Here is a 24,348-nt window from a genome sequence, read left to right on the forward strand (position 1 = left end):
GCCGCCTTCAGAAAGCCCCAGTGCCCTCAAGTACCTGCATTTTCTTCAAAGGGCCGGCTCAGCTGCAGGTTAGAAAACCCCACAAAGTTTTCGTGTTTTGGAGGGACTTTTAAACAGGTGCCGAAATCTGTCTGAGCCGAGAGGTGCCGGCTCTTTGCCGGGAGGCCGTGTCTGTGGAGGTACTGGCCCAAGCCCTAATCGCTCCAAAGCACTGCCGTAAACCCAGCTGTTATATCTCGTCACCAGGGCTAATCCGTACCCCAGTGTGGGTTTAAGCCTGCTGTGCCAGTTTAGAGGGCTTAACTTCAAGCCACGTCCTCCTCCTGGTACCCTCTCGGCTCGCCCTGGGTCCGTCTGTCCGCACAAGCAGCGGGAGCGCTGGTGCCAAAGGTGAGGCGGGATGGGTGGGCAGGGAAGCGAAGGGAAGGGAAGGGGACCGGGACACTCTGACAGCTCTCCCAGGCTGGGCTCGGGAACGGCTGCCTGGATCATGGATAAGCGCTGGGTTACTGGTTACGTAAGGACAGGCAGTCGAGGAGGAAAGCATGGTTTATGCTGCCTTATGCTTATGCCACTTAAAAAATCTCTCTGGTTAGACACCTGCCCTACTAAGTGTCTCTGCAGCACGGAAGTCCAGTGTTTATTAACCCCGGTGAGGTACCAGTAAGGTCAGTCAGACAACTTTGGAGTTATGGCAGTGTGACTAAGGATAGAGCACACTGTACATCTCCTAATGCTGATACATTAATTAAAACCTGTGTCAGGACAGCGCTGTTCGCTGCTCACAGTGACTGCTCTCTCCATGCCCGCAGGTGGGACACGCAGCTACTGCAGGGTGGAAAGCATGAGCTTTCCCAGAGCTCTGCCAGGTGCTGCCAATGCTGTGTGCGATCTCGGCAGAGACAGGCTTAAGTTTTCAAACTGTGAATTTAGCATTCTTCCTTTGGCTGCTAATTTCAAAACAAAGTGTATTTTTAAATAGCTCCTGTGACAATGATCAAACTTTAACTCTGGTCCTAGTATTCTGCAGTACAGAGAAAACTCTCGCTATAGGAGTAGTTCTGCAGTGAGTCGAGGCAGAGTGAGACTTCAGGGATCTTCGGTCAATATTTTTTCAGGTAGATACTGTAACTAAGGCTCAGTCCTGAACAGAAATGTACAGGTGTCTGTTGAAATGCATTCTCACCTTACGATGCAATGAGTTACTCCTGCTTTCACAGAAGAATCAGTCCTCAGCCTGGAAGGAGAATGCACATCTCACCTGCCCATTTTCACAGCACTTAGTCTGGTCTTCGCCACAATATATGAATAAAAAAATTTCATCCCCTGATGACAAGTGGAACATGCCTTTGAGCCAGAGTTTCAATCTCTTTATATAATTCTATAGATATGAGTATCTGCAGTGGACGACAGTATTAGAAACTCCAATCTGTGACATTGCTGCCCCTTTAATAACACTGTGTAGTTATTAGTAGAATAGAGAAGGATGAGCTGGGGATCTCTCAGAGTTTTAATTCTGAAATCCTTTTGTATTGGAGCCTTCCATCAGATGCTCTTACAGCTTTATTGCAGAATACTTTTTTCTGGTGGTTTGAATAATTTTAATAACAGAAAAGCTATGGGTCTGTGCTACCTTCTGAACTCTCATTTACACAGCTGAATGAATGGTGAAGAATACTTTACATCCCTCTGTCCTGATTAGAAACCTGGCTTTGTAGTCTACAGAGATCAAAGCAAGATATAGAACTGAAGGTGTGTTTGATCCACTGTGGCAAGATCTGAGCAATATATAGGACTTTAATAACAAGTCAGCCAAACAGAGCCATTCAGTGTGCTTTAACATCCTGTCTTCTGTAGGTTTAAGTAACGGCTTAGTGTAAGTTGTATGACAGTGCTTTTATGGTTGCTACTAGAAACATTATTTCAAGCATGAGTGAGAATTTGGCATGAAAATACTCCTGTTTTTTCAACAAAGGGAACTCATTTGCTTTGGTAAGTAGATAAACTGTAAAATACCGCTCTGCTCCATGAGCAGACTTGAGTAGAACCCACCCTTTTGCTTCTGCAGATAACACAAAGATTGTCTTCTGTAGAGAGTCCCAGGCATTAGGAGAGCTCCAAGTTATTGGACCCTTCCTTCACTCTTTCTTTAAGATCTGCAGACCGGATTTTCTTCTGGAGTTAATCAACAGAAGTCTGATTTATTTCAACGAGGCAAATCTGTTTTACGCTAGTGCAGCTTTGCTGTAGATCATGAAGCCGCACCTGTTAGATCAGCTACCTTTTCTCACCGTGTTCACTGAAGGCTTGAGTGACTCCCAAGCCTCCGTGGCAATGGCAGCAGACAAAGAGCCGGTCCATTTCTGTACTGCTGACAGTGCATGCCAGGCCTGCTGGAGAGCAGCGATCACGGAGATGGGGCTGCATGCTGAACAGCAGCACGGCTCTCACACGTTTTTGGGAGCGCTTGTCAGGCGGGGGCAGGGCCGGGCAGCAGCGGGAGCTGCCAGCCCGGGGCAGGCGGGTCGGAGCGTGAGCACAGCCCTGCCGGGGACAGACGGGCACTGCCTGGCAGGCAAGAGCCTGCTGGGTGCCACCGTGCCCTGTCACAGCTGGCTCCCTCCTGGACACTGCTGTGAGGGGCTTTTGGCTGTCCTTAAACACCCGCAACCACAAAGACTTGACAATAAGGTTGCATTTAAAGCATTTGCTTCATCCCCTGCGCTTCTGTTATTCAAAGCTCCTTGCTACTTGTAACAGGGTCATGTACCTGGACACATTTTAACCACTGTGATTTTCAATTTTTTTAGTCCAGAAATAGCTTGTGCCCATCACAACAGGGGAATCGGTGTGCTTATAAAGCAAAACAGAGATTCTCTGTTGTGGTCTATAAGCAGACCTCTGAATGTCCTCCAAAGTTCTCTCTCTTTATTCTGCAGGTCAGAATGAAGAATGCTGCTGTGTTAATATCATGGTATTTGCATTGCTTTTAAATTTCTTGATTGAAAAGCTCTACCTACTGCTTTTTCAGCATTAATTACCTCGTAGCATCTCAGGCTGAGGTTATAATAATTTCCACTGAGATTACAATCACATGGCAAGTATCTGTAAACACCTTGGCCTTCCATGTTACTGAACAAGAAAGGAGATTCCAGACAGATAGGAATTAGGGTTCTTTGGGTCCTGGTAAGGTAAAACTCTCTCTATGGAGAGAATAATGGCAAGTAACTTAAAAAAAAAAAAAAAATCATAGAATATCCTGAGTTGGAAGGGACCCACAAGGATCATTGAAGTCTAGCTCCTGTACCTGCACAGGACATCCCCAGGAGTCACACCATGGGCCTGAGAGCGTTGTCCAAACGCTCCCTGAGCTCTGTCAGGCTGCCTGGTGCTGTGACCACCTCCCTGGGGAGCCTGTTCCAGCGCCCGAGCACTTTCTGGGTGAAAAACCTTTCTTTAATATCCAGCCTAAACCCAACCTGACACAGCTTCAGGCCACTGCCTTGGGACCTGTCACTGGGCACCACAGGGAAGAGGTCACTGCCTGCCCCTTTGCTTCTCCTTGTGAGGAAGGTGTAGACTGCAGTGAGGTCTCCTCTCAGTTTCCTCTTCTCCAGGCTGAACAAACCAGAAAGTGGTGGAGAACAGGGAACAGGGATTCTTTTACAAAGCTATGGTAGACTATATAAATAAAATTGAGAAGGTGTTGGCAGCAGTTTCTTAATTAGAACTTGCTAAGATTCTTTGGAACAAAATTAAAATATCTTCATCACAAGAGAAATAGATTTTGAGGTTCATCTTTGATGCTGTTGCTACTTAATGCTACTTCATGCAGATAGAGCCAGCAGCATAGCCATGACCACAATTTCTGCCTGAGCAGCTGGTTAAGCATTGCATCAGTTAGCACAGAATTCAGAGATGGGCGTAGCCAAACCAATTTTAATCTACCTGTGAGTTCCAGTCCAGACAGATACTAGATACCCTTTGCTATCGGAAGGATACTGGACTTTCCTGGACACCATAATCCAAACTTTACTAAAGAGGTAAATAATTTAAAATGATGTTTAATATGTTCTGCACTTTCACATTATCTCTTTTCCCCGTGAATATGTGTCTCTTAAAAAGTATAGTTATGGGGACAACTGGCAGATTTGAGCCACTTATTTTGGAAATAAATTTCCTTGTTTGTGACCTTGTGATCTGGCATGTGTGGAAAAAGGCTAAGTGGGTATCTTGCATGAGCAAATTCTGCTCTCTGACTGTAGCTGTGAGGAACTACCACCCACAAGAAGGCAGGGAAGGCATTTCCCAGCTGCTCAGCCCAGTTTGTTGGTATGCTTTGCATGATGGTGGATTTCCTGGAAATCTATCTACAGCTGAGTGACAACCCTTCTGTTGACATCACTGGATTATGGATTAGGCTCCTATCACCTAACCCCTTTAAAGCTTCTCCTTCTGCTCCTACACAATTACCACACCCCTAAGGCTCTCGAGAGTCCCACAGGATTGTCAGCAGCACTCCTGGACTGCAAAGGCAAAGGCAAATCACAGGAGACTTGTCAAACCTAGAACATACCTTTATGGAGTCCTATTCTATTCTCATTTTTTTCAAAATGCACATTTCCCCCTCTCTGCATACTTCTCTCCCCTCCTGGAGGGCATTACAAGATGAGAACCAGCAGAAAGATCAATGGAAAGGAATTTTTTATTCTCAGAAGTTCATAAACAGGCCCTGCTGATTGACTCATGGTTTACCAGAAAGCAGCCCTGCTGTAACAAGTCTTAGCAAGTGGTGATCCAGCCTGCAAGAGCCTGGAGGAGACTGTGGCTGTCAGGTTGTATGAACAGCCTCCAGTTGGCCAAAGACCAGCCAGAGAGCAGGCCAAGGAAACATACTCCCTTTGCTGGTGAAAGAGCCAGGAAGGGCTGAAATCCTGTTTGAAGAAGGTGAAAAAACAGATAAGGCACATGAAGGTTGATATTTCTGATGATTCTTTGGTGCACTCTTTGGAGCAAGAAAGGGAAATTACTTGGGCAAACATGGAAGAAGGTGCAAACATGGAAGAAGGTAAAAACATGGAAGATGAGGTGAGATTGTTCAGAACATGCTCTGAGAAAAGAATGGAGAAAGCTGTAAAGTACATGAGGAGAAAAATGCAGGAATTGCTGACAGTGTAGAGAACAAAAATGAGTTCTGAAGAAAGGCAGAATAACAGGAAACATTTACATGAAAAACTCTCAGATGGACTTACTAGCAATTGCTAAAATTTGAAGCAACCCCTCAGAGAGAGAGTGTGTGTGTGAGAGAGAAAGAGAGAGAGAAGGAAAGGTATTCCAGACTTTAGCATAGCTGAGGTAAATGTGTGCTTAAAACTCTGTGAGGTTTTATGTGGTCAGACTTGCAACCAACAGTGTGAGGGGAAGGCTTGTCTTCTAGACAAAGGTCTAGGGCCAATGATACCAAAGTCTTGAAACCCAGATCTGTTTCCAGAGTGGAACTTCCATAAACCCCTCGGAAATTTTGCTTGAATAACACCAGAGTAGTTCATCAACTGGATTGTGTCAGCTCCCAGGACAGCCTCTTACAAGGAATTAGAAAATGGACAAATTGTGCAACAGAAATGTGTATTCAGCTGGGACAATGTCTCTTCTTAAAAATCATTTTAATGTGAATGCTTGCGAAGTGTAAATTTGTCCTTTGCCCTAATAAGAAGGTCAGGCTGTAACTTTTGCCTTTCTTTAGTTGTCCACATCTTGCCAATAGTCCTTTTGAGTTTTTCCACATGGAAAAGCTATTTTGAGTCAGTTAATGATTAGCCTGCCTGTGAACTTTAAATTAAAACCAGCAGCCACAATTAATGGAGCCCACAGTATCTTCTGCAGGCTGCAAAGAGCAGTAGTGGCAAGAGTGGTGGCTTGTTGAGCCTGCTAAATAGAGATGGCCAATTGCCAGCTCTCAAAAGGAGGAGATGATGGATGAGAGATGGGGAAGGAAACAATCTCATACAAACAAGGCTCCCTTAGGAACAGCCAGCACAAGCTGCCAGTGTGCCTGAAACGCTTGCATGGGATTTTCCTTCATTTGAGAACAGGCTATTTCAGCTGCAGGTGAGGTGCTTGCCTTCCTTTATAGGCTTCACTGTGGAAGCAGATTTTTTTATGGCAGTCAAGTGGAAGTCCATTTGGGGTCAGCAGTATCCAGGTTCCCATACCAAAAGCAAATCTGCCTGTTACCAGAGCTTTCTGAAAGCTCTGGGACTGGGCAAGCCTCCGGTTTAGCAGGCATTGGTATCAGCAGACAAGGTATCCAAAATATTCTTCTGTTTATTCTCTGTAATACTAGGGCTAGTGCAATGGTTCTTGTGCAGAATGCCTTGCTTTGAGGGAGATCTGTGGAACTAAAAACCATAATGGCAGTAAGAACAGCCCAGGATCATGCAAAACCCAAGTCTCCTTGTTTGCTTTCCCAGTGTGACTACTAAATTCCCTTCTTGCTCCTCTTCTAATGAAACAGCTGGTGAGCTAGGAATAGCTGGAAGGGTATTCCTCAGCTCCACAACTGAAATGCTTTATACTGATTTACCCCGATGCCACTGAAGTCAGCAGAGTTAAATCAATGTGAGACCAGGTCATAGCCAGAATTAAAATACAGAAGGGCATGTTCACCTTCATCAGACAAAGGCACAAATGGAAATAATAATGATACCTTATTTGGTCAGGTACCTGGAACAGCTTACAAAAATTACTGTCATCACAGAAGCTGAAAAGAAATAGGAGACTTTATTTACAACAGCTCGTGGTGTGTTATGCTCCTCACTTTTGTTACACAAGGGGTGATCAGACCAAGGAAAAGGTCTTCATCCTTAATAATGTGTAACAGTGAGTGGAGGCCACCATGTAGCAAGAGCCAGGTACACGTTGGAGTGGCAGGATCACGGACTTGAAGCTGTCAGCACATCAGTTCCAGCCTGAGTTTGTTCCTGTGTCTGGGACGAGTTAGCCAGCGGCAGACGCTGGAGCTGTGCGTGGTGGTGTGGGAGCTGTTAGCTGGAGTCACCCTGGCGATAACCACAAATGGAAGGACTGGCTGCTCCTCCTCCTCCAGAGCATAGAGATGAGACAGGAGCAGGATTACTTGCAGCAGCTGCTGACTGCGAATGCTGTCACAAGGATGATCACAGCTGATGCTCAAGGGCACCAGCAGTCACTCCAGCGATCTCTCCTTACAAGCACTGTAAACCAGCCAAGGTGTGCCTGTTTATACAGTCTCGGGAGAGTACCTGCGGCCTGACACTCAGAGGTAGCTGCATCTGTGACCTGTGGAAGTTTTCAGCCCTTTTATGTCTGCCTTCTGAAGAAACTGGTATTGCTTGCTGGGAGAGGTAGGATACAGGACTAGAGAAACTAGTCCTTTGATAGAGTTTGGAAAACTTCCTGATTCTAGAAAAGCCTAAGCATTAGAGCCTGAAATAATTTCAAGCATGGGACACTGTACAGATTATCCAGGTTTTTGGAGCATTTTCCTTTAATGGTGTGGTGTATTTACACAGTATGAACATTTTTGAAAGAGAACAGGCTACTTTATGACAAGTGAATGATGCATGGAAGCATCTTTTCCTCGCAGTCATGGCAGAATCCTATTGATCATTTCTTGTCTAGGGAGTCTGGGAGCTCATGGCTCTCAGCTCTAGTGGGAGTACTGTGTAGTTATGAACTTTTGGTGATTTTTATTTTCACTAAAGGCCCTAGACCCCAATGTGGAAGCTTAAATCAAAAGCATATTTTTCTCCATTTTGTGTCTGTCTGTGTCCCAATAGTGAGGATTTGCTCAGGCCCTGCAGAATCAGACTCTTTAATCCCTTGCCCTCATGTTAACTTTTGACGCCATGTCCTGATTGGGCTGCTGCCAGGAGCAGCCTTTCTGTAATCCCAGCTGCAATCATTATTTGTGCCACCGCTTCTCCCCAGGGGCTGATGGAAGGGAGCAACAAGGCACGTAAGTGCACTGTGTGAAGAAACAGATGCTGTTTTGCTCCTGTTCAGCTCCCTAGTGCCTGTTTTGGATTCCATTGTGTTTAAATACAAGTACAATAGGTAATAACTTTGTTCCATGCATTGTCCTCCTGAAGGGACAACATGAACGGATTGGCTGGGTGGGGAGTTAATTCCATCTTTTTCTGAGCCAACTGATGTGATTTGTTCTGTCTTCTCAGTGCTGGGTAACTCCCCAGCAGGAGAAACATCTCACCTAGAAGTAACAACAGTTTAAACCTAGGTGTGCTTCTGCTTCCCTCTCAGAGCAGCCGCAGCTCCCTTGGCATTGGTGGTGGTGCTGAAGGAGTGCTCCTGCAGCAAAGTTCATGGTCAGACTTCAGCTTCTAAAAGGTGCTGTAGCCTCTGCAGTAGCAGCATGTTTGCGAAATAATGGTTAAAGCTCTGCCTGGCCTCGTGGCTCATGCTCCTGTGAGTGCTGCCCAGACAGGGGCGAGCTCTGCTGCTGATGTTACAGCGGCAGCAAACCTACCCAGGTGTATTTGGTTTGTGTGGCAAGGTTTTGGTAGTGATGGGGAGATGCAGAGATCTCCCTGCAGCCCATGGTGAAGGCTGTGGTGAGGCAGCTGTGTTCCTGCAGCCCATGGAGGTTCAGAGGCATGAAGAGATCCACCTGCAGCCTGTGTGGGATCCCATGCCAGAGCAGCTGGATGCCCAAAAGAGGCTGTGCCTCCACAGTAGGAAGCCAATGTCAGAGCTGGCTCCTGGTAGGACCTGTGGCCACATGGAGAGAGAAGCCCATGCTGGAGCCAGTTTGTGGCCCCCAGGGGTACCCCCCTCTGGAGCAGCCTGTTCCTGAAGGACTGCGCCCCTTGTGAGAGACCCCGGCTGGAGCAGTTCATGAAGAACTGCAGCCCATGGAAGGACTCACACTGGAGAAATTCATGGAGGGGTGTCTCCCGTGGGAGGGACCCCACACTGGAGCAGAGGAAGGATGTGAGGAGTCCTCCCCTTGAGGAGGAAGGAGTGCAGAGACAACATGTGAGGAACTGACCACAACCCCATTCCCCAACCCCCTGTGCTGCCAGGTGGGAGGAGGTAGAGAATTTGGAAGTAAAGCAGAGCCCAGGAAGAAGAAAGGAGTGGGGGGAAGGTGTTTTAAGATTTGGTTTTATTTCTCATTATTGAACTGTGATTTGATTAGTAATAAACTGATATACCCAAGTCGAGTCTGTTTTGCCCCTGACAGTAATTGCTGAGTAATCTCTCTCTGTCCTTATCTCAAACCACGAGCCTTTCAAAACATTTTCTCTCTCCCGTCCTACTGGGGAAGGGAGTGATACAGAGCTTTGGTGGGCACCAGCTTCAACCCACCGCACCAGGTCACTTACCCTGCCTCCTCCCTAAGGATCTCCTGGCTAGAATGTAGCTCCCAGCAGTCGTTTGACTCCGTGCACTGAGGTTTTTAGAGGTAGGGTTGCTGCAAGGTTGTGCCCTCCAATGAGGGTTCAGCCCTGCGAGCCCGAGCCCTGTGTGTGGGCAGGAGAATGCTTCCCCAGCCTAGCCTGGAGGGAGCAAGGTATCCTTGTAACCTGACTTAAGGTGTGAGGACTGTGACTCATTTTAATTACATGGTGAGTGGAAGTTAAGGGAGATAGTGCCTCTTCACCCTTTGTCTCGCCCTCTGAGCAAGTTGGCTGCTATGAGTGAGATTTCTCAAGGTGCCCAGCACCAATTATTTCCAAGTGGTTATCCAGTAGCAATTTTAACAACAGACTGGAGGGGTGTGGGGGGAAGAATGATCTCAGCTGAGGTGTATTGATGATGCCATTGTTCTTTTCTCTCCCTCTCTACCCTCAACCTGCTCCCAGAGAAGACACACAGCATTATGTCATTGGCATCCTGGTTCAGGTGGAATGAGCCCCCAAACCGCATTTCCCAGAGGAACCCCACAGAAATGGTGGTTGAAACGCTCATGATGGAGCTGAGCTGGCAGATCAAGCATGCAGAGAAGCAGCAGCGAGAGCGGGAGAACGAATACCGCAAGATGAAGACCGGGGTGGACTACGGCTGGCTGGTCAGCTACCCAAAGCAGAGCTATGACATCAGCCCTGGAGAACGGCTGCAGCTGGAGGATATGTGCACCAAAATACATCCTTCCTACTGTGGGCCTGTCATACTCAGGTACGGTAAAAGATGGGATGGTACAGACCTTTCCTTTCCCCCTTTCCTCTTTTAGATGTGAGAGGACAGAGGGAGAGCTGCTAGGACCAAGAGAACCAAAACTTGGCATCCTGTATTGTAAGTCAGGTTGGGACAGTGTCTTTGTGAAAGAGGGAAATCTCATGTTAACACGACATCATTTCCTTCAAGAAATTACTAAATGCCATTTCCCTCTGACATTGGCTTGAGTGCTTTTATGCTCCCAAGTAGCCACAGCAGCTTTACCTCACCTCATGAACAGTTACCATCTCAGTATTGTGATGGCTTTTTTTTGCTTCAGACTTTAGAATCTTAGAGAAACTGAGGTTTAAAGGGACCTCTAGAGGTATGTACTTCCACCTCCTACTTGGAGTAGGGCCACCTTCAAAATTAGATCAGGTTGCTTAGGGCCTTGTCCTGTCCATTGTTGAATATCTCTGAGAGTGGAGATTCCACAGACTCTGAACAACCTCCTTTGGTGTTTCCCCCCTCACACTGGAGCCCTCATTCCTCGATTTAAACTTGAAGACAATCCTTGCAGGAGATATGCAAGAGGGCCCTCAGCCCTCACTGCATATGCTGGCACCTGTTTTCCCTTGAACAAATGAATCTATGACTCCTGAACTGCAACTGTAAAAGGGTTGGAAACAGCTGGTCCTCTCTTTTACAGTGGATGTAGCCAGGAAACAATGCCAAAATTACCTCTCTAGCCCCCATCTTCCCTGGGACTGAGCCTTGGAAGCAACCTGGCACAGAGCCTTGGCTCTTGCAAAGGTTGCCATGGTGGCAGATGTAGAGATTTGGGATCATTCAGTGACCAAGACCTCTCCAGTGAAAATTTGCTGGGAACAGCACCTGCCTTGTATTTGCATAACTCCAAGCTATGTTGTAAACAAGCTACTTCAAACCCTTGGGATTCAGAGCGATCTTTACCATCCCCAGGGCCACTGAGCAAGGCCTGTCTAGCAAACAGGTTATTTCCATGACAGCAGGCTTTGGTTGCTGGTGCTGGGAGGCCCCGAGGTTCATCCTCTTCAGGAAAGTAAAGCTGAGCCATATACAACTTGCTTGCTGCTCTGCTTTTTTTTTTTTTTTTTTTTGGAATTGAGACAGATCATGCAAGATGTGTGATTTCAGTGCAGCTTGTAATGGTTGTTCACTGTTGTTCAGGATTCAGCATACTGCCAGCAGTAGATAAATGTACTCAGCAACGTTGGTGGACTCTGTGTGGGCATGATTGAAAAAGGCTGAAACCATCCTCTTAAAACTCCTCTTACAAATTGCTGTTGTAGGGTGCTGTCATAAATTGTATTACACTATGATTCAAGAAGTGGCGTGTTTTACAGAGCTTGCATGGTTAGCAGGGCCACACTAAAAAAAAAAAAGAGGATTTCATAACCTTGTTGGTTCAATTCTGTGATTGAGGAGGGACTAGCACAGCCACAAAAATGGTGGAACTGGATTGGGTCAAAGGTCTGGCTGATCTGATGTTGGTCTGTATGTGACAGAGTGGCCAGTGGCACCAGGGTAAGGAGAAGAGCAAAGGACAAGGAAGCAAATCCAACAGTAGGGACAACTACACCACCTCAAATATAGCATCCAACTTACTGTGCCTTGTAACTGGGAGACTCTTGGAGCCACAAGTGGACCTTCTGTCCATAATTGGCTGATGTGGCTTTTCCTTTCAGTTGTTTAGGTCGTGGAGGCTTCTCTTGTTTTGAACACATGTAAATTTTTAACATTTTGGCACCCTGTGGCAGAGTTCCACTCCTGAACTTAACAACTCTGTCATAAAAAACTGTGTTTTGCTTGTCTTAAACTAATATGTCCTAGTTTTATTCAATAACCCTTTCATTTTGTGTTGGAAATGTTAAGAGTTGACCTCTCTTCTTTTCTACCTTCTAACTGAGAGCTTTGTGATTCCATGGAATTTTCATTGCTGACGAGGAAACAAAGAAAAAGAATGGGGCTTGCCATGTTAGGAGGTGAAAACACACAGGAGGAAGAAAGAAAGAGCATGCAATTTAACTGAAAGCCAAAATTGGATAAATTCTCTTCTTGGAAAGTGAGATAAGATGGAGATTTTAGTAACTACCCTGAAATTCCTCAAGATGAGTATAACAGGAATGCAACGAAACCTCCACATTTCCAGTGAAGTACTTTAGTAACAAGATCAAGATCATTGCAGTGCTGATGTTTCCTCTCGAGTACTCTGTGACTTCCTAATATGTAGCAGCTTTTAGAAAAATCTTCCACCAAAAAAAAAGCTTGCATTGGGAAATTCAAATGCAGAGCATGTACCATACCAAAGTCCTTGGTTCTGACTGAAATAGTAAGATTGATCCTCTCCCTTCCATTTTAGGCATTTGAACAGCTGAGGTCCTTTCTGAAGTCCTTTTTGCACTCAACAAGCATGTAATTCTTAAATAACACAAGTAGCAGGCATCTTGCAAGACTGCAGAGTTTGTTTTGTTTGTGTCATGCAAGGTCTCCTTCTCTGTGAGACTCTGAGTTCAGAGTCAAAGCCAGAACAAAACATTTTTATATGAGTTGTCAGAGATGTCACTTCATTCTCTAAAGGTCTAAATGATTATCCAAATTGTCCTTTTCTGTGGCTACAGGCTCATCTACTGAGAGGCAAAGTTTCTCTAAATTTGTTTCTTTAGATGTGGAGGAGGCTGGAAAAGAGCACTTCACAGATGAAAGGGGGTTTTTTTCAGATCCAGATTGCCTATTTTGTATTTTGGGTCAATAGAAACTTCTCTTTGAGTCTCTTGGAATTCTGGAAGGATTCAAGTACACTGCAAATAGCTCAGATATCTGGAGACACTGATTCACCTCATGCAAATAAAGCTATTGCACTCAGGAGTAACTTAGCTTTAGGTTACTGGGTTAGAGATGGCTGACTATTTAAAATTAAATCCTGGAGCCAGCTGAAGGAAATGACAGTGATTTTGGTGAGGCCTGTAGTACCTAACTGCCATGGTTAAACTGAACAAGCAGAATAGTAGGTTGCCAATAAAAAATGCTAGATTTTTTCCATCTTTACTCAGAGCTTTAGCCCTAGTCAGAGCTAGTTAAAGCCTCTTTAATTTCTTTCAGTTTCAGCAAAAGCGAAACAGTTGGTTTCTATCCTCGTCTGCCCAGAGGGAAACCAAAAAACCCCTAGTATGGAAATGTAAACCTGAATTTTGGTGATCTGAATTGTTATCAAGATCACAGGTTAATGACTGTAATTTTCTAAGGATTGCATATAGCTGAAGTGGCCTTGCTAGTTAGCTTGAATGTAAGACAAATTACTAAAATCAGAAATGGATTTATTTACAATTACAAGCTTAAGTTTGAGGTGGTGTGACCTGAATGTTGCAATTAGTGTGAATGCTGTAACTCTCTGGGAGTCAAGGAGCCTTCTCTAGCAAAGCTGTTCATAGCTTTACCCTACAAGCAGAATTACTGCTTAAAATATAGATTCAGGAGTCAGCAGCTAATTATTAGCACTAAGCAACCCCATGTTTTCCCTGAATGACTAAATCTACTTAGAGTTCCCTGTTCAGACGGGCACTCAGGAATACCCTGAACTATAAGCACATTGTTTAAGTCCAAGGACTTCCATTGGATTTACCAGGTCTTTAAAGTTCAGGCTGTGCTTAGGGAACCTACTGTACAGAGGACCTACAGAATAACACAGGCAGGTGACAGCGCCTTAAAAAGCAATGCCAGCATGAGCCAAGCATGGCCGAATTCTTAAAATCTAACAGGCCTATAAAGCAATGGGAGGGTCACAATTTAAAGGACAAATTTGTTTGAACTGTGATTAAAACACTGCCTGGACTGGGGAATGTGCTCATCCCTGTGTGTGCCCATGCATCCTCCCCAGGCTTCTGTGCTGGTTCAAGGTGAGTTTTGTTGGCAGTCACGTCTCAGACTGTGTGACTTGCACGATGTGTTCCAGGATAGCTACCACAGTTGCACAGCTTGAGCCACGAGTAAGATAGATAGGTTTGCTTTTATGATGAGTAAGGAAACCCTGTTGAGGCGTTTCTAGACATGGTTGTGCAGTTGCCTAGTTTGAAACTATCCCGTGCAAAAGCGTCAGGGTGTTAACCTGTGCTAGAAGGTGAGCCTTGTGCAATTTTGTGTTCTTAACTCCACCAAGCAGCTTGGTGTGGAGTTTGTTTCCCAAGATAAAAACCCGTATTCCTTGATTCCAGTGGTTTTCTGTTTTTATATACTGGATGTTCTGTGCAGAGAGCAGACTGCCAGATCATCCAGCACATCAACTGGTGTTCACTGATATCTGGGGAAGATGGCTTCGGTTACGTGTAGGTGGCTGCAGCAAAAACATTGTCTTTTTCTGATACACAGATTGGTTTAGCTGGATCTCAGCCCAGATAACCTGTCCATCTTTTGTGTTGAGAAATATTTGTGGTGTGCACACCTTTTGGACTTCCTACATGAGCTGTCCCTTACACAAACGTGCTGGTACTGAAGTTAGGTGGGCACTAATAAAGGGGTGAAGTTAGTTCATCCTGCTAGGGGAGAGAAAAGTGTCCCCTTTCCCTTCTCCATCAGAATGAGGGCGGCTTTTCATTGTGTGACTGGCACAGTTTTTTGGATCGCTTTCCCTTTGTTTCTTAGACCTGCTCAAATCCATATAAAGTAGTTTTGGTGTTGATCCTGAAAAGTTAGAGGTAAATCTTAACAGCAGAGTTCACAAAACTAAGCTAAGAAGAGAGCAGGCAGATAGCTGTGAAGGTGGAAAGTTACCTTGATTTCAGAAAACTATTTCAGCTGGATTGGTTGGCAGCATTATCAACAACACAGGGTATTAGCATTAGAGCTCTCTGCTCAGGGGGTATATTTGCTGTCATATCATCCATTTCCCCTCTTGTTCCCAGAGCCAGGCACTGGCCCATTAATAGCCTGGTACGTGCTGCTGCCTGCTCTGGAGCCACAACCCAGCAGTATGACACACAACCTCTGAAAGTGGAGGCAGTGATGCGGCCTTTTGGGTGCACAATTGCCAATACAAAAGAGGAGGATGTACTGATATACATAAATATATATAATATGACAGTGCTTCTCTTTAAAACACACACAGAGATAAAATAACAGAACGACTCATTTTAGTTCACCTCTGCAAAAAGAAATCCTTTGAAGATGCTTTCCCTTCCCTGTTATGAAGACTTGGGTTTCTATGGACTCACCTGTCTATGCTTCAAATAGGATCAAGGGAAAAATTCATTTATTGTGAAAACTGTATTTTGGGCTCTTTGATAAGGCGACAGAAGTGCCTCCTCAGAAGGCAGAAAGGAAGTTTGCAATGTGCAGCAAATCCCTGTTCCTGCTGTTGTCTGCTAACCCTCAGCAAGAGATAGTCTCTTGCTATTCCAGGCTCTGCACAATTCAGTTCAGCATCACTGTGTCAGTAAATACCAGCATGAACTACAACACCTCAGAGGCTTTTTGCACCCAAACGTTCAAAGTTTAGATGTTTTTGGTGAGGGGGTGGAGGAGGGAGATTAAGAATTAATCCAAAGCAACTGAAACAGTTAAGGAACATTTTGGTGACTTTGGAAGGTTTTGTATCAAGCTGCTCTGGCTTGACACTGGGAGGGATTGGTGCTTCTGCTGACAGCGAGTTCCCTGTTGCTGACAGCAAGCAACACCTGTGACTCCACAACTGTACACATAGCTGCCAGTACTTGCTGGGAGAGAAACACCTGGGATACAACAGGATGTCAAGATGTGTGTCCAATTTCAGGCCTCCATAGTCAGAGTCAAAATATATACATATACAAAAAGTCTTTCTGGTTTCTCTTTGGTTTCCTTTCTGTCCTTATAATCTTGGGTATCCTTTGGCACACTATTAAGTAATGCAATTCCATATGTGTTAAACTCCTTCTTATATTCCTAGGGCTTATCAAAAACCAAAGAGACAATATCTTATTCTATCAGCTTCTGCTATATTAGGCTTATTTAAATACAGTCCTACCGTTGTCCATCCTTGTTAAATTCTGTTGGAGAAAAATACCAAAATGCTTACCTTCTACATTTTAGCTTCCCTGAACTACAAATACCTGGATTTTAGTGAAGTACTAGTTTAACTCCGTGTCTGCTTGCAAGTATAATTTTCATGTTAAGAACTGATTATTTATTAGAAGAGTAGCCATATTACCATCTGTCACAAATACATACTATTATAGAACAGTCAGAATATCTACGTGACCAGTGTGTGAGCCTTGAAAGTGGATCCCACACTCTCCAGGATGGGGACAATTCACCCAGCAAGGTGTCAGGATGACATGTTCTCTTCATTGTCCAGCCAGTGGCCCATTCTGGTTTCAAGAAAATTATTCTGCCCTGCATCTTGTCTTCCTCACTTGCAAAATAAACACTGGTGATTCTTCACTTCCTTGGTGTATTAAGTTAGCTTAAAAAATGTCAACAAACTCCATTTTGAGCTCTCTGCTGAGAAGGCATTGAAATAATTCAGAGATACAGCATCGTGCTGCCAACCAAGATGTTTTCAGCTGAGCCACTCCATTACCTTACAGAAATCCATAGGAAGATGGAACACCACTTCACTGAAAGTGACTGGATTTTCCTTTGTCTAGAGGCTATTGGGTAATGCTATGGGGAACAAGAACTGGAAACAGGTAGTCTAGTGGGGCTTTTCCTGGTCTACCCTGAGCTTCTGGTAAGCTGCAGTTCAGGGACTGTCTTGAGCAAGGATGTGCATTTGGACAATCATGTTTAATCAGCAGTGATGGGGACATTTTCCATAAACTTGTCCAATAATTTTGTTTCTTAAGCTATTGATAGCACTGGGTTCTGGTTTAACAGGTGTTGTGTGAAAAGAGCACTTCCTTCTGTTTCAAACTTGCCTTCTAGCTTTGTTTGGTTCTCCCTATTATTTCTTGCGCTTATAAGAAACAGTGATTCATTGCTTCCTTACATTCCCTGGCTTGCTTGTGATTTTAGAGACTTTGGACATATTTTCATGGCCCCTCCTTGTTGTTGTTCCCTTCAGTCCAGGGAGTCCCATTTAGCAGGAAAGTGCAAGTTCCAAGCCTAGCAGAGTGATTTGGCAGCAATCTGCAATTTGATGTTTTTAATCAAAGCTGTGCCTTGACTGTGCTTCCAGGTTCCGGCAAGTCGTTGCTGAGTACGAACCAGAAGCGCAGGAAGTATCCCAGCTCTTCCGCTCCGTCCTGCAGGAAGCTGCTGAGAAGATCAAAGAGGAGGAAGAGGCCAAGAAGCTTGCAAGGCAATGGAACACAAAGAACAGAACCAGCCTCTCCTTAACAACATTTAAATCTCGGTCCAGGATTTCCCCATTCATCAGTGACATCAAGACCATCTCTGAGGATGTGGAACGGGGCACCCAGCCCAACAGGAGGGTTTGGAGCATGCCAGAATTTCGGAACACCAAGGATTTCTGACTCTATACTGAATAAGGTTTTTAGACACTGATCTTTCAAAATCCCAGTTAACCCTTTTTTAACTCTTCTGTTTCTTCTCTTTTCCATCTCCCTCTTCCTGCCTGTCTCTGTCTTGGAAGCTGTGTCCATAGTAACCGCTGCTGAAGCCTGCAGTCTGTGACGCCATTTATTACCAAACATGGTGGCCTTCCCTTTAACTCAGTAGCTATTCAGTAACCTTAAGGGCAAGGCTCACTTACTATCTCATTTTTATTACTGCTTTCTTGTGGAAAATGAATTAGTTTTGCTATGTCTGTCTTCTCCCTTTCCCCTCCAGCCTGGATGTAGTTATCTATAAAAACTTTTGGCTCTAGCTACTGAGACCTGCTGGCTGGACCAATCTTGCTGAAAGCGAGACAGCCACTTAAATGAGTGAGGCTTGCAGGATCAGGCTTGTGAGTTAAAGCCGGTATCTGATTTGGAACTGAACTTCCTTTCCCAACTAATAGCCTTCCTCAGTGCTACGACAAACTTCACAGGTAACCTCAGCACTGCTCTTGATCCGCTTTTTTGCTGACAGTTCACAATCCAACCTGAGTAGAAACAGACCCAAGCTTTTTGAGATTAAAGACCAATCATGTTCCACAACAACCAGTTTATGCATGTTCAGGTTTCCTGGGTATTTTCTCTTTTGTGCAGGCAGAACCCCCTGAACCTTGCACCTGCAGAGTAGATAGAAATTTATCAACCTGCTGTGTAGATACACAGGTGGATACCCCAGTGCTGTGTCAAGTGCTGTTCTGGGGCCTCAGTGCTCCGTGTTGCTGAGGTAGGTGCTCCACCCCACACCCCAGAAATAAATCAGTGGGCTGAAATTAATGTTTATGGCCAAGCCTGAAAGAGTGCTGAAGTAGAGTATCCATGTAAAGGGAAGGGTGAAGGCACTCAGCATTCATCTCCAGGACTCTCTGTACAGTGGCAACAGCTGAGATCATCTGAACTTTTTGCTGCTCTGAGTGACTGAAGGGCTCTGGCAAATGAGGGCTCTGTGAGACCTTGGAGAGACAGGAAAATGCCACTAAGGAAAAGCTACTAAGGCCCTACCTCAGCATCTGTAGGGAGAGCTCTCACCAGCAAAGGGAACAGTAGGGCACGCTGTGAAAGTCAAGTGTCCTGTAGAGAACCCAAGCACTAGGATGCTTTGTGGTGACCAATGGAAGATAGGGAACGAAGAGGGGGATTTGCCTGTATGACTGGCTTTTGGGGAATCATCTCAGTGGGGTATAGCCTCCTGGAGGACCCTGTGGCTTTGTTGTTCTTTTGTCCGTTTCCAGCTATTTTTCCCTGGGGATCTTTGCAACAGCATGTGGGTTCTACAGCCAAGATTAAAACCCTTTGAAGCTGTGCCAGCTCTGGGAAGAATTCCAGTACATGAAATCTATCCTAGACTAGAAATGTGCAGTTTCTTCCAGAGATTGAGGAAGGCAGCATTAAAAAAAGATCAAGATCAAACCCCCTAAGAGCTCTCTGAGACTGTGGGATTCTGGCTCTTCCTCTCTCCCCTCTGGGCTACGTAAGATTGAAGACAAGGCTTTCTAACTAGCACCAGGCTGCAGTTTCTATCCCTTGGTAAACATTGCTGCCAGCAACCCTCCTAGGGACAGAAAGCAGCTCACTTTTAACCAAAAAGTCAGGGCTTCCAAATACAGCATCCAGTTTGGGACAGGCTATTTCAACTGTAGGTCCATGAGGGAGAGTTTAAAGCCTTCTGACAATCAGCTTAGTGTTTTTCAGCCATACGTCCTTGTGAAGTAATGTGATTGCACATATGAAGTAAAAACAAAGGCTTGGCATACTCAGCATAGCCTTAGCTGCCTAGAAGATGTAGGACCTCTAGCAAGGGATCACCACAATTTGCAGAAAAAATTCTTGTTTGGAAAAGAGTCAGCCATATTTTTTTTATTTTTTTATTTGCAAGCCACTGTATGGTACTGAAGGCTGAGACGAGTTCATGAATTTCATGCTGCAGCTCTGTATTCATTTTATTTGCACTTATGTTCTGTTTGACACCTTCAGTATTGACTGTGTCGATGCGATGTTTGATGGACTGCTGGGAGACATGGGACATTCTGACACACTGCCACAAAGCTCTTTGTTACAGTACAGTGTCAGTAGTGTCAGCTCACTCTTTCTTAAGGAGAATCAGCAGTAAGTAACTTCTCTTCAGCAATGCAGAAAGCCAAGGAAATCACTGAAGAGCGTTCACATTATCACAGCAGCCTGTGATTGTGCTGTGTCCTTCATTAACAACTTCCAGCTGGCAGACACCATTCTCGTGCATCAGCCAGCAAAGGAGACAGATCTGACCTTTGGTCAAAGCCCTGCATGTCATCAGGCCAGGCTGTGGCAGTGCTGGTGACAGCTGTTTTGCCTCAACTTACCTATCATTTCTAATTCCACAATAAAAAGTAATCCAAACTCTTAAACAGTATCACTCTCCCTCCACCATTTCTGCAGGTTACACTGGGCTCGCAGCAGGATCGGATGATAGAGGGATATTCAGATACCAAGCTATGAGAGTCCTATTCTTACTCCATGCTATCTACTCTTACAGGAGTAGAAGTAGTACCATGTTTGCCTGTAGCCAGCTGCTTGGAGACTGACTGCGAGCTCCTGCACTGTGCGTGCAGCAGCAGGTACTGAAGCAGAGCTGGGAGGTGATCAGGATGCATGACTGCTGCACTGCTTGTGGTGCTCATTTTTCTTAGAAATGCTGTAGACTGAACCTTAAATGATCTTTGGTCACAGCATGCAGCAACAACTACCCACTCATGTTTGCCTTGTCCTAATTCCACATTTGCTGTGGCTAAATTAGCGTCAGTTCAAATGAGGAGCATGAAACTCCTGACTGTCCCCACCTACTGTGCTATGGTCCGTGGCACTGGGCAGACACAGCAGGCAAACCAGATTGCTTCTGGCTAAAGCCAACCCAAATGATCCACTGCAAGTGGCTCAAAGACCACAAATCTGGACTAAGGGTGGTCTGAAGTAAACTCTCATGAAACCTGTGTAATATGAAGATCAGGTCCTCACAGGCAACTGTCTGACTCTACAGCTCTGCTCCTCCTGGGCTGCACTACTTGCTGGTATAGAAAAACAAACAAAAAACCCCTTTTCTACATGGCCTTGATGAGACTCTCTGATCTGTTTTTAGCACCTGTTGAGACCTAGTCCTGTGTCTTAATTCTTTAAGGAGAATAAAACATTTACTAGCAGCACATCATCGCTAACAAACAGAAACGAACCGAACAAGAATCATTCTAAATCCTCAAACACTCTCTCAGAACTGAGCAAGGATTTTGGTACCAGCTCAGAGCATCGCTGTTGCCCCATTGCTGACAGTGCTGTGCTGTCCAAAGGACATTGTCACACCCAGGAAAAAGCAGTCCTACACTTGCTACACCTTCTAATAAGCAATGGCAGCAGCTCAGCTGCACTGCTCAGCTTCCAGGGCTTAGCACTCCTTAGAAGCACTACTCACCTGAGGGAGGCTGTGCAGCCCTGCTCCTGTGGCTTCTAGAGATGAGCCTGGCCACAAGCTGTGTCAGCCAGAAAGGATGTGCAGGCAGGAGCTGAGGTTCCTCACCCACATCAGCATAGAGTTCAGGCAGCTGTCATGCCATGGGGAATTGGAGTAACCTCTGAGGGAAATACCTGTCTGCTGACACTGCACTGTTTATACATTTCATCACGGAACCTTGGAGAATTAAAGCAAAGCTGTGGAATATAAACCAATTTATTTGTACTTGTTGTCTTTAATTAAAGATCTCCTGAAATATAATCTTTCCATATCTAGCCAAACACAACAGCTGTTCCACTGCCCTACTGCGTATGTATCAAAGAAGGAAGGCAAGAATGGTAAAGGCACTTGATCTAAACAAAAACATCCTCTCTCTACAGGCTACAAATGCAACTGCCCACCTTCTGTCTTGCTACCTCTATCATCAGATCTCAAGATATAAGGTGATAAATAACCAGGATTAAGCAATTGCAAAGGTCTGAAATTCTCTGAAGCTACATGGTCTGCAGATACAACGTTGAATTGAAGTCTTCATCAATGTGCTTCCAAGCACGTCTTACATTAACCAGTATTACCACAAAATGAGATGATATGAGAGACAAAATGGATGTTTTGTCTCCAGATACTTTTGAGTCACTCTGCTGATTCCATACCTGATCCTGTGTACTGGAACACTCTAATATCAGCAGATGGCCCCAGATGGCTCAGGGCTCCCTGTGCTAAGCACCGTATATACAAAGCATACATATGTTTAACAAAAGGGAACCATTTTTTCCCCACATGAAGTATTACTAAAGCATGAATTCCACTGCTTAGCACATTCTGCACATCAGATAGATGAGTGGTTCCAAAAGGGGATTGTGTGAGTACTGGGGATTACTAAACCACAGTGTTCTAGATGCAGCCTATAGCACAGGGCTTAAGCTATTGCTTGCCAGAAGCTGTGGACAAGCAAATCTGTATTGTTACTTACACTACTTCCCCCAGATATTGCTATAGGCCTCTTCCAGAAGGAAAACTACAGATAGTTTGACTGGATGGCCACTCTGATATTCCTGTGTTCTGCTACACCTCCCTGCTGTAGGACATGCTACTGTGGTTTTGCCCAAAAGCATTCTGAGAAGAACTGGACTGCATCAGTCACAGCCTTTCTGGCTGTGCCCTGCAATAGAGGAAGGGCTATTAGGCCTCCCTCAGTTCCACCCACTTGTGCCAGGCAGAGACATCATAATTTCAGTGCCTGCCTCTCCCTGGTACTGCTGTCCATGTATGAGCTGTTGGCACAAGTGACCTCTTGTTCCCTTTGCATGGTCAGACAAGCCATGTCTCAAACTGGCTTACAGCAGAAAGATGCTCTGCTGGCCCTCAGTGCTGGGTCTTGGGCCCAGGTCTCCCAATGACCAACATGTATTTTCTGTGCATTTGCTGCACACAGATATTCTCAGACTAAGGGAAAACCCTTACAGAATGAGATCTTAATAAACACGACAGAAAGGTGAGAAAGAGGCCTACAAGAATACACTGTATACACTGTCACTGTACACTTCATAAAATTATAATTTTTTAGGGTCCTGGCTAGGATTATCCCACAGATTACAGCATCTCACCTCTATATTTTAGCCACAGACACATTGCCTCTACCAAGTAAATGTAATCTGACCCAGGAGCAGAGACACCAAAGCAGGGGAAAGAGCTTCTGTGTTTCTGGCATCAGCGTATCTGCTCTCAGAATGTAATTACTATTACATCTGTTTAGTGTTCACAATGCTGTATCCTCAGAGGCCCCTATCAGGTCACAGTCCATGTGCAGTACTTTTTGCAACTCGATTCTCTGCAGTGTCAGGTTGCCTAAAGCAATAGATTGCACTTAATTTGGTCTGAAGACTATTTAAATAACCAGATGTGTTATGAAGCAGTGACAGTGAAATACTCCTTAAGTTGGTGCATTTTATTTCTATATTCTAGCACTGGTACTTAGGAGATGGAGAAGAGCAGAGCGCAGTTTCTGAAGAACTCAGCAGCCCCAGGTAGGGTGGTGCACCTTCCAGGCCCCTGCTGGCTCTCAGCAACCTGCTCCTGTTGCATTCAGCTACTGAGAAGTTAAAGGCTTCCTTCTGCGTTTGGCACACAGGCACCAGCAGAAGAGGCCATTGTCTGTCCTCAGCACAGCCAAGGGCAAGAAAGGAACAAAGACTGGATTAAATTCATAGGACAGCAGTAACACATGTTCCCCATAAACAACCATAATTAGGTATTTGCGGGCTAATTATAGGGTTTCAGAATAAGAAAGTGCAAAGCCAATGTCCAAAGGAAAAAAAAAAAAAAAAAAAAAAATTCTGCGACATTCCAGCTGGACAGCAATGCCACCTACCGGCAGATATTCGAACACCGACCAACCAGGGAAAGGCAGCAGCTTCCTAACCGGGCCTCTCGTGACAAATACAGATTCCTCCCTCTCACACCACTGTTCTGTCAGCCCTAGAGCAGCTCACGAATGGAGAACAAAGTGAACACAAGTGATGTTAGCCCTGGTGTTCAGTGCCTGAGTAGAAGATGGCACCAGTGGCCAGCATGCTGGCATGGGAACAGCTGCCATCACGTTGTGCCTCTCAGGCTGGGTAGTAATGATGCTCTTCTTGCTGCTCCAAAGGGCTCTCCCAGAGGCTTCCTTAGACCCCTCAGCACTGTCCTGCCCATCCCTCAAACACTACATGAGTCATAGTCCTGAAGCACAGTTTAAGACTGAAATTGAACAGGCAGGGAAAAAACCCTTCTGTTGTCAACAGGCAAACAAATCACAATCTCTGCACTGGACAGTAGTTTTGATGATTAATTTTGTCCAGAGATGGAACTAGGTAGCCAGGTGCTTGCCAATAATTTTAAGGAGCAGCTCCTCAAAAACTCATCACCCTACAGCTTCAAATGTAACTAAGTGCATTCTCAGGTGTGCCCAGGACCTCATTCCTTCAGGAAAACCCACTATGACATAAAATCCAGCCATTCCACAGAGTCCTCAAATGACTCCAAGGGGAGCTCTCAACCCTGAGTGTTGAACCAGAACTTTGGAAACTTGTTTCTAAATACACACAGCAAAGACCGTGAGGAGTGTGTTTAACACATGAAAGGACATCAGAGCTCCACCAGCCAGCA

General features: G+C 45.2%; 1 protein-coding gene across 3 annotated transcripts; it reads left to right on the forward strand.

Annotated features, from left to right (window-relative positions):
• The first annotated feature begins 6 nt into the window (after positions 1 to 6).
• Positions 7 to 21,413, forward strand: RD3 (retinal degeneration 3). Of its 3 annotated transcripts, none has more exons than XM_017744870.1 (3): positions 7 to 68; positions 9,864 to 10,176; positions 17,342 to 21,413. In XM_017744870.1, the coding sequence occupies exons 2-3, from the start codon at positions 9,881 to 9,883 to the stop codon at positions 17,637 to 17,639; spliced, it is 594 nt and encodes a 197-aa protein (XP_017600359.1). In that variant the 5' UTR covers positions 7 to 68; positions 9,864 to 9,880; the 3' UTR covers positions 17,640 to 21,413. The 3 variants fall into 3 exon arrangements, with proteins under 3 accessions (XP_017600359.1, XP_008639908.1, XP_017600361.1); XM_008641686.2 differs by lacking the exon at positions 7 to 68 and adding an exon at positions 83 to 390; XM_017744872.1 differs by lacking the exon at positions 7 to 68 and adding an exon at positions 7,162 to 7,382.
• Positions 21,414 to 24,348: the final 2,935 nt, after the last annotated feature.

Source organism: Corvus brachyrhynchos, unplaced genomic scaffold (genome assembly GCF_000691975.1).
Source record: "Corvus brachyrhynchos isolate BGI_N302 unplaced genomic scaffold, ASM69197v1 scaffold258, whole genome shotgun sequence".
NCBI lineage: Eukaryota > Metazoa > Chordata > Aves > Passeriformes > Corvidae > Corvus > Corvus brachyrhynchos.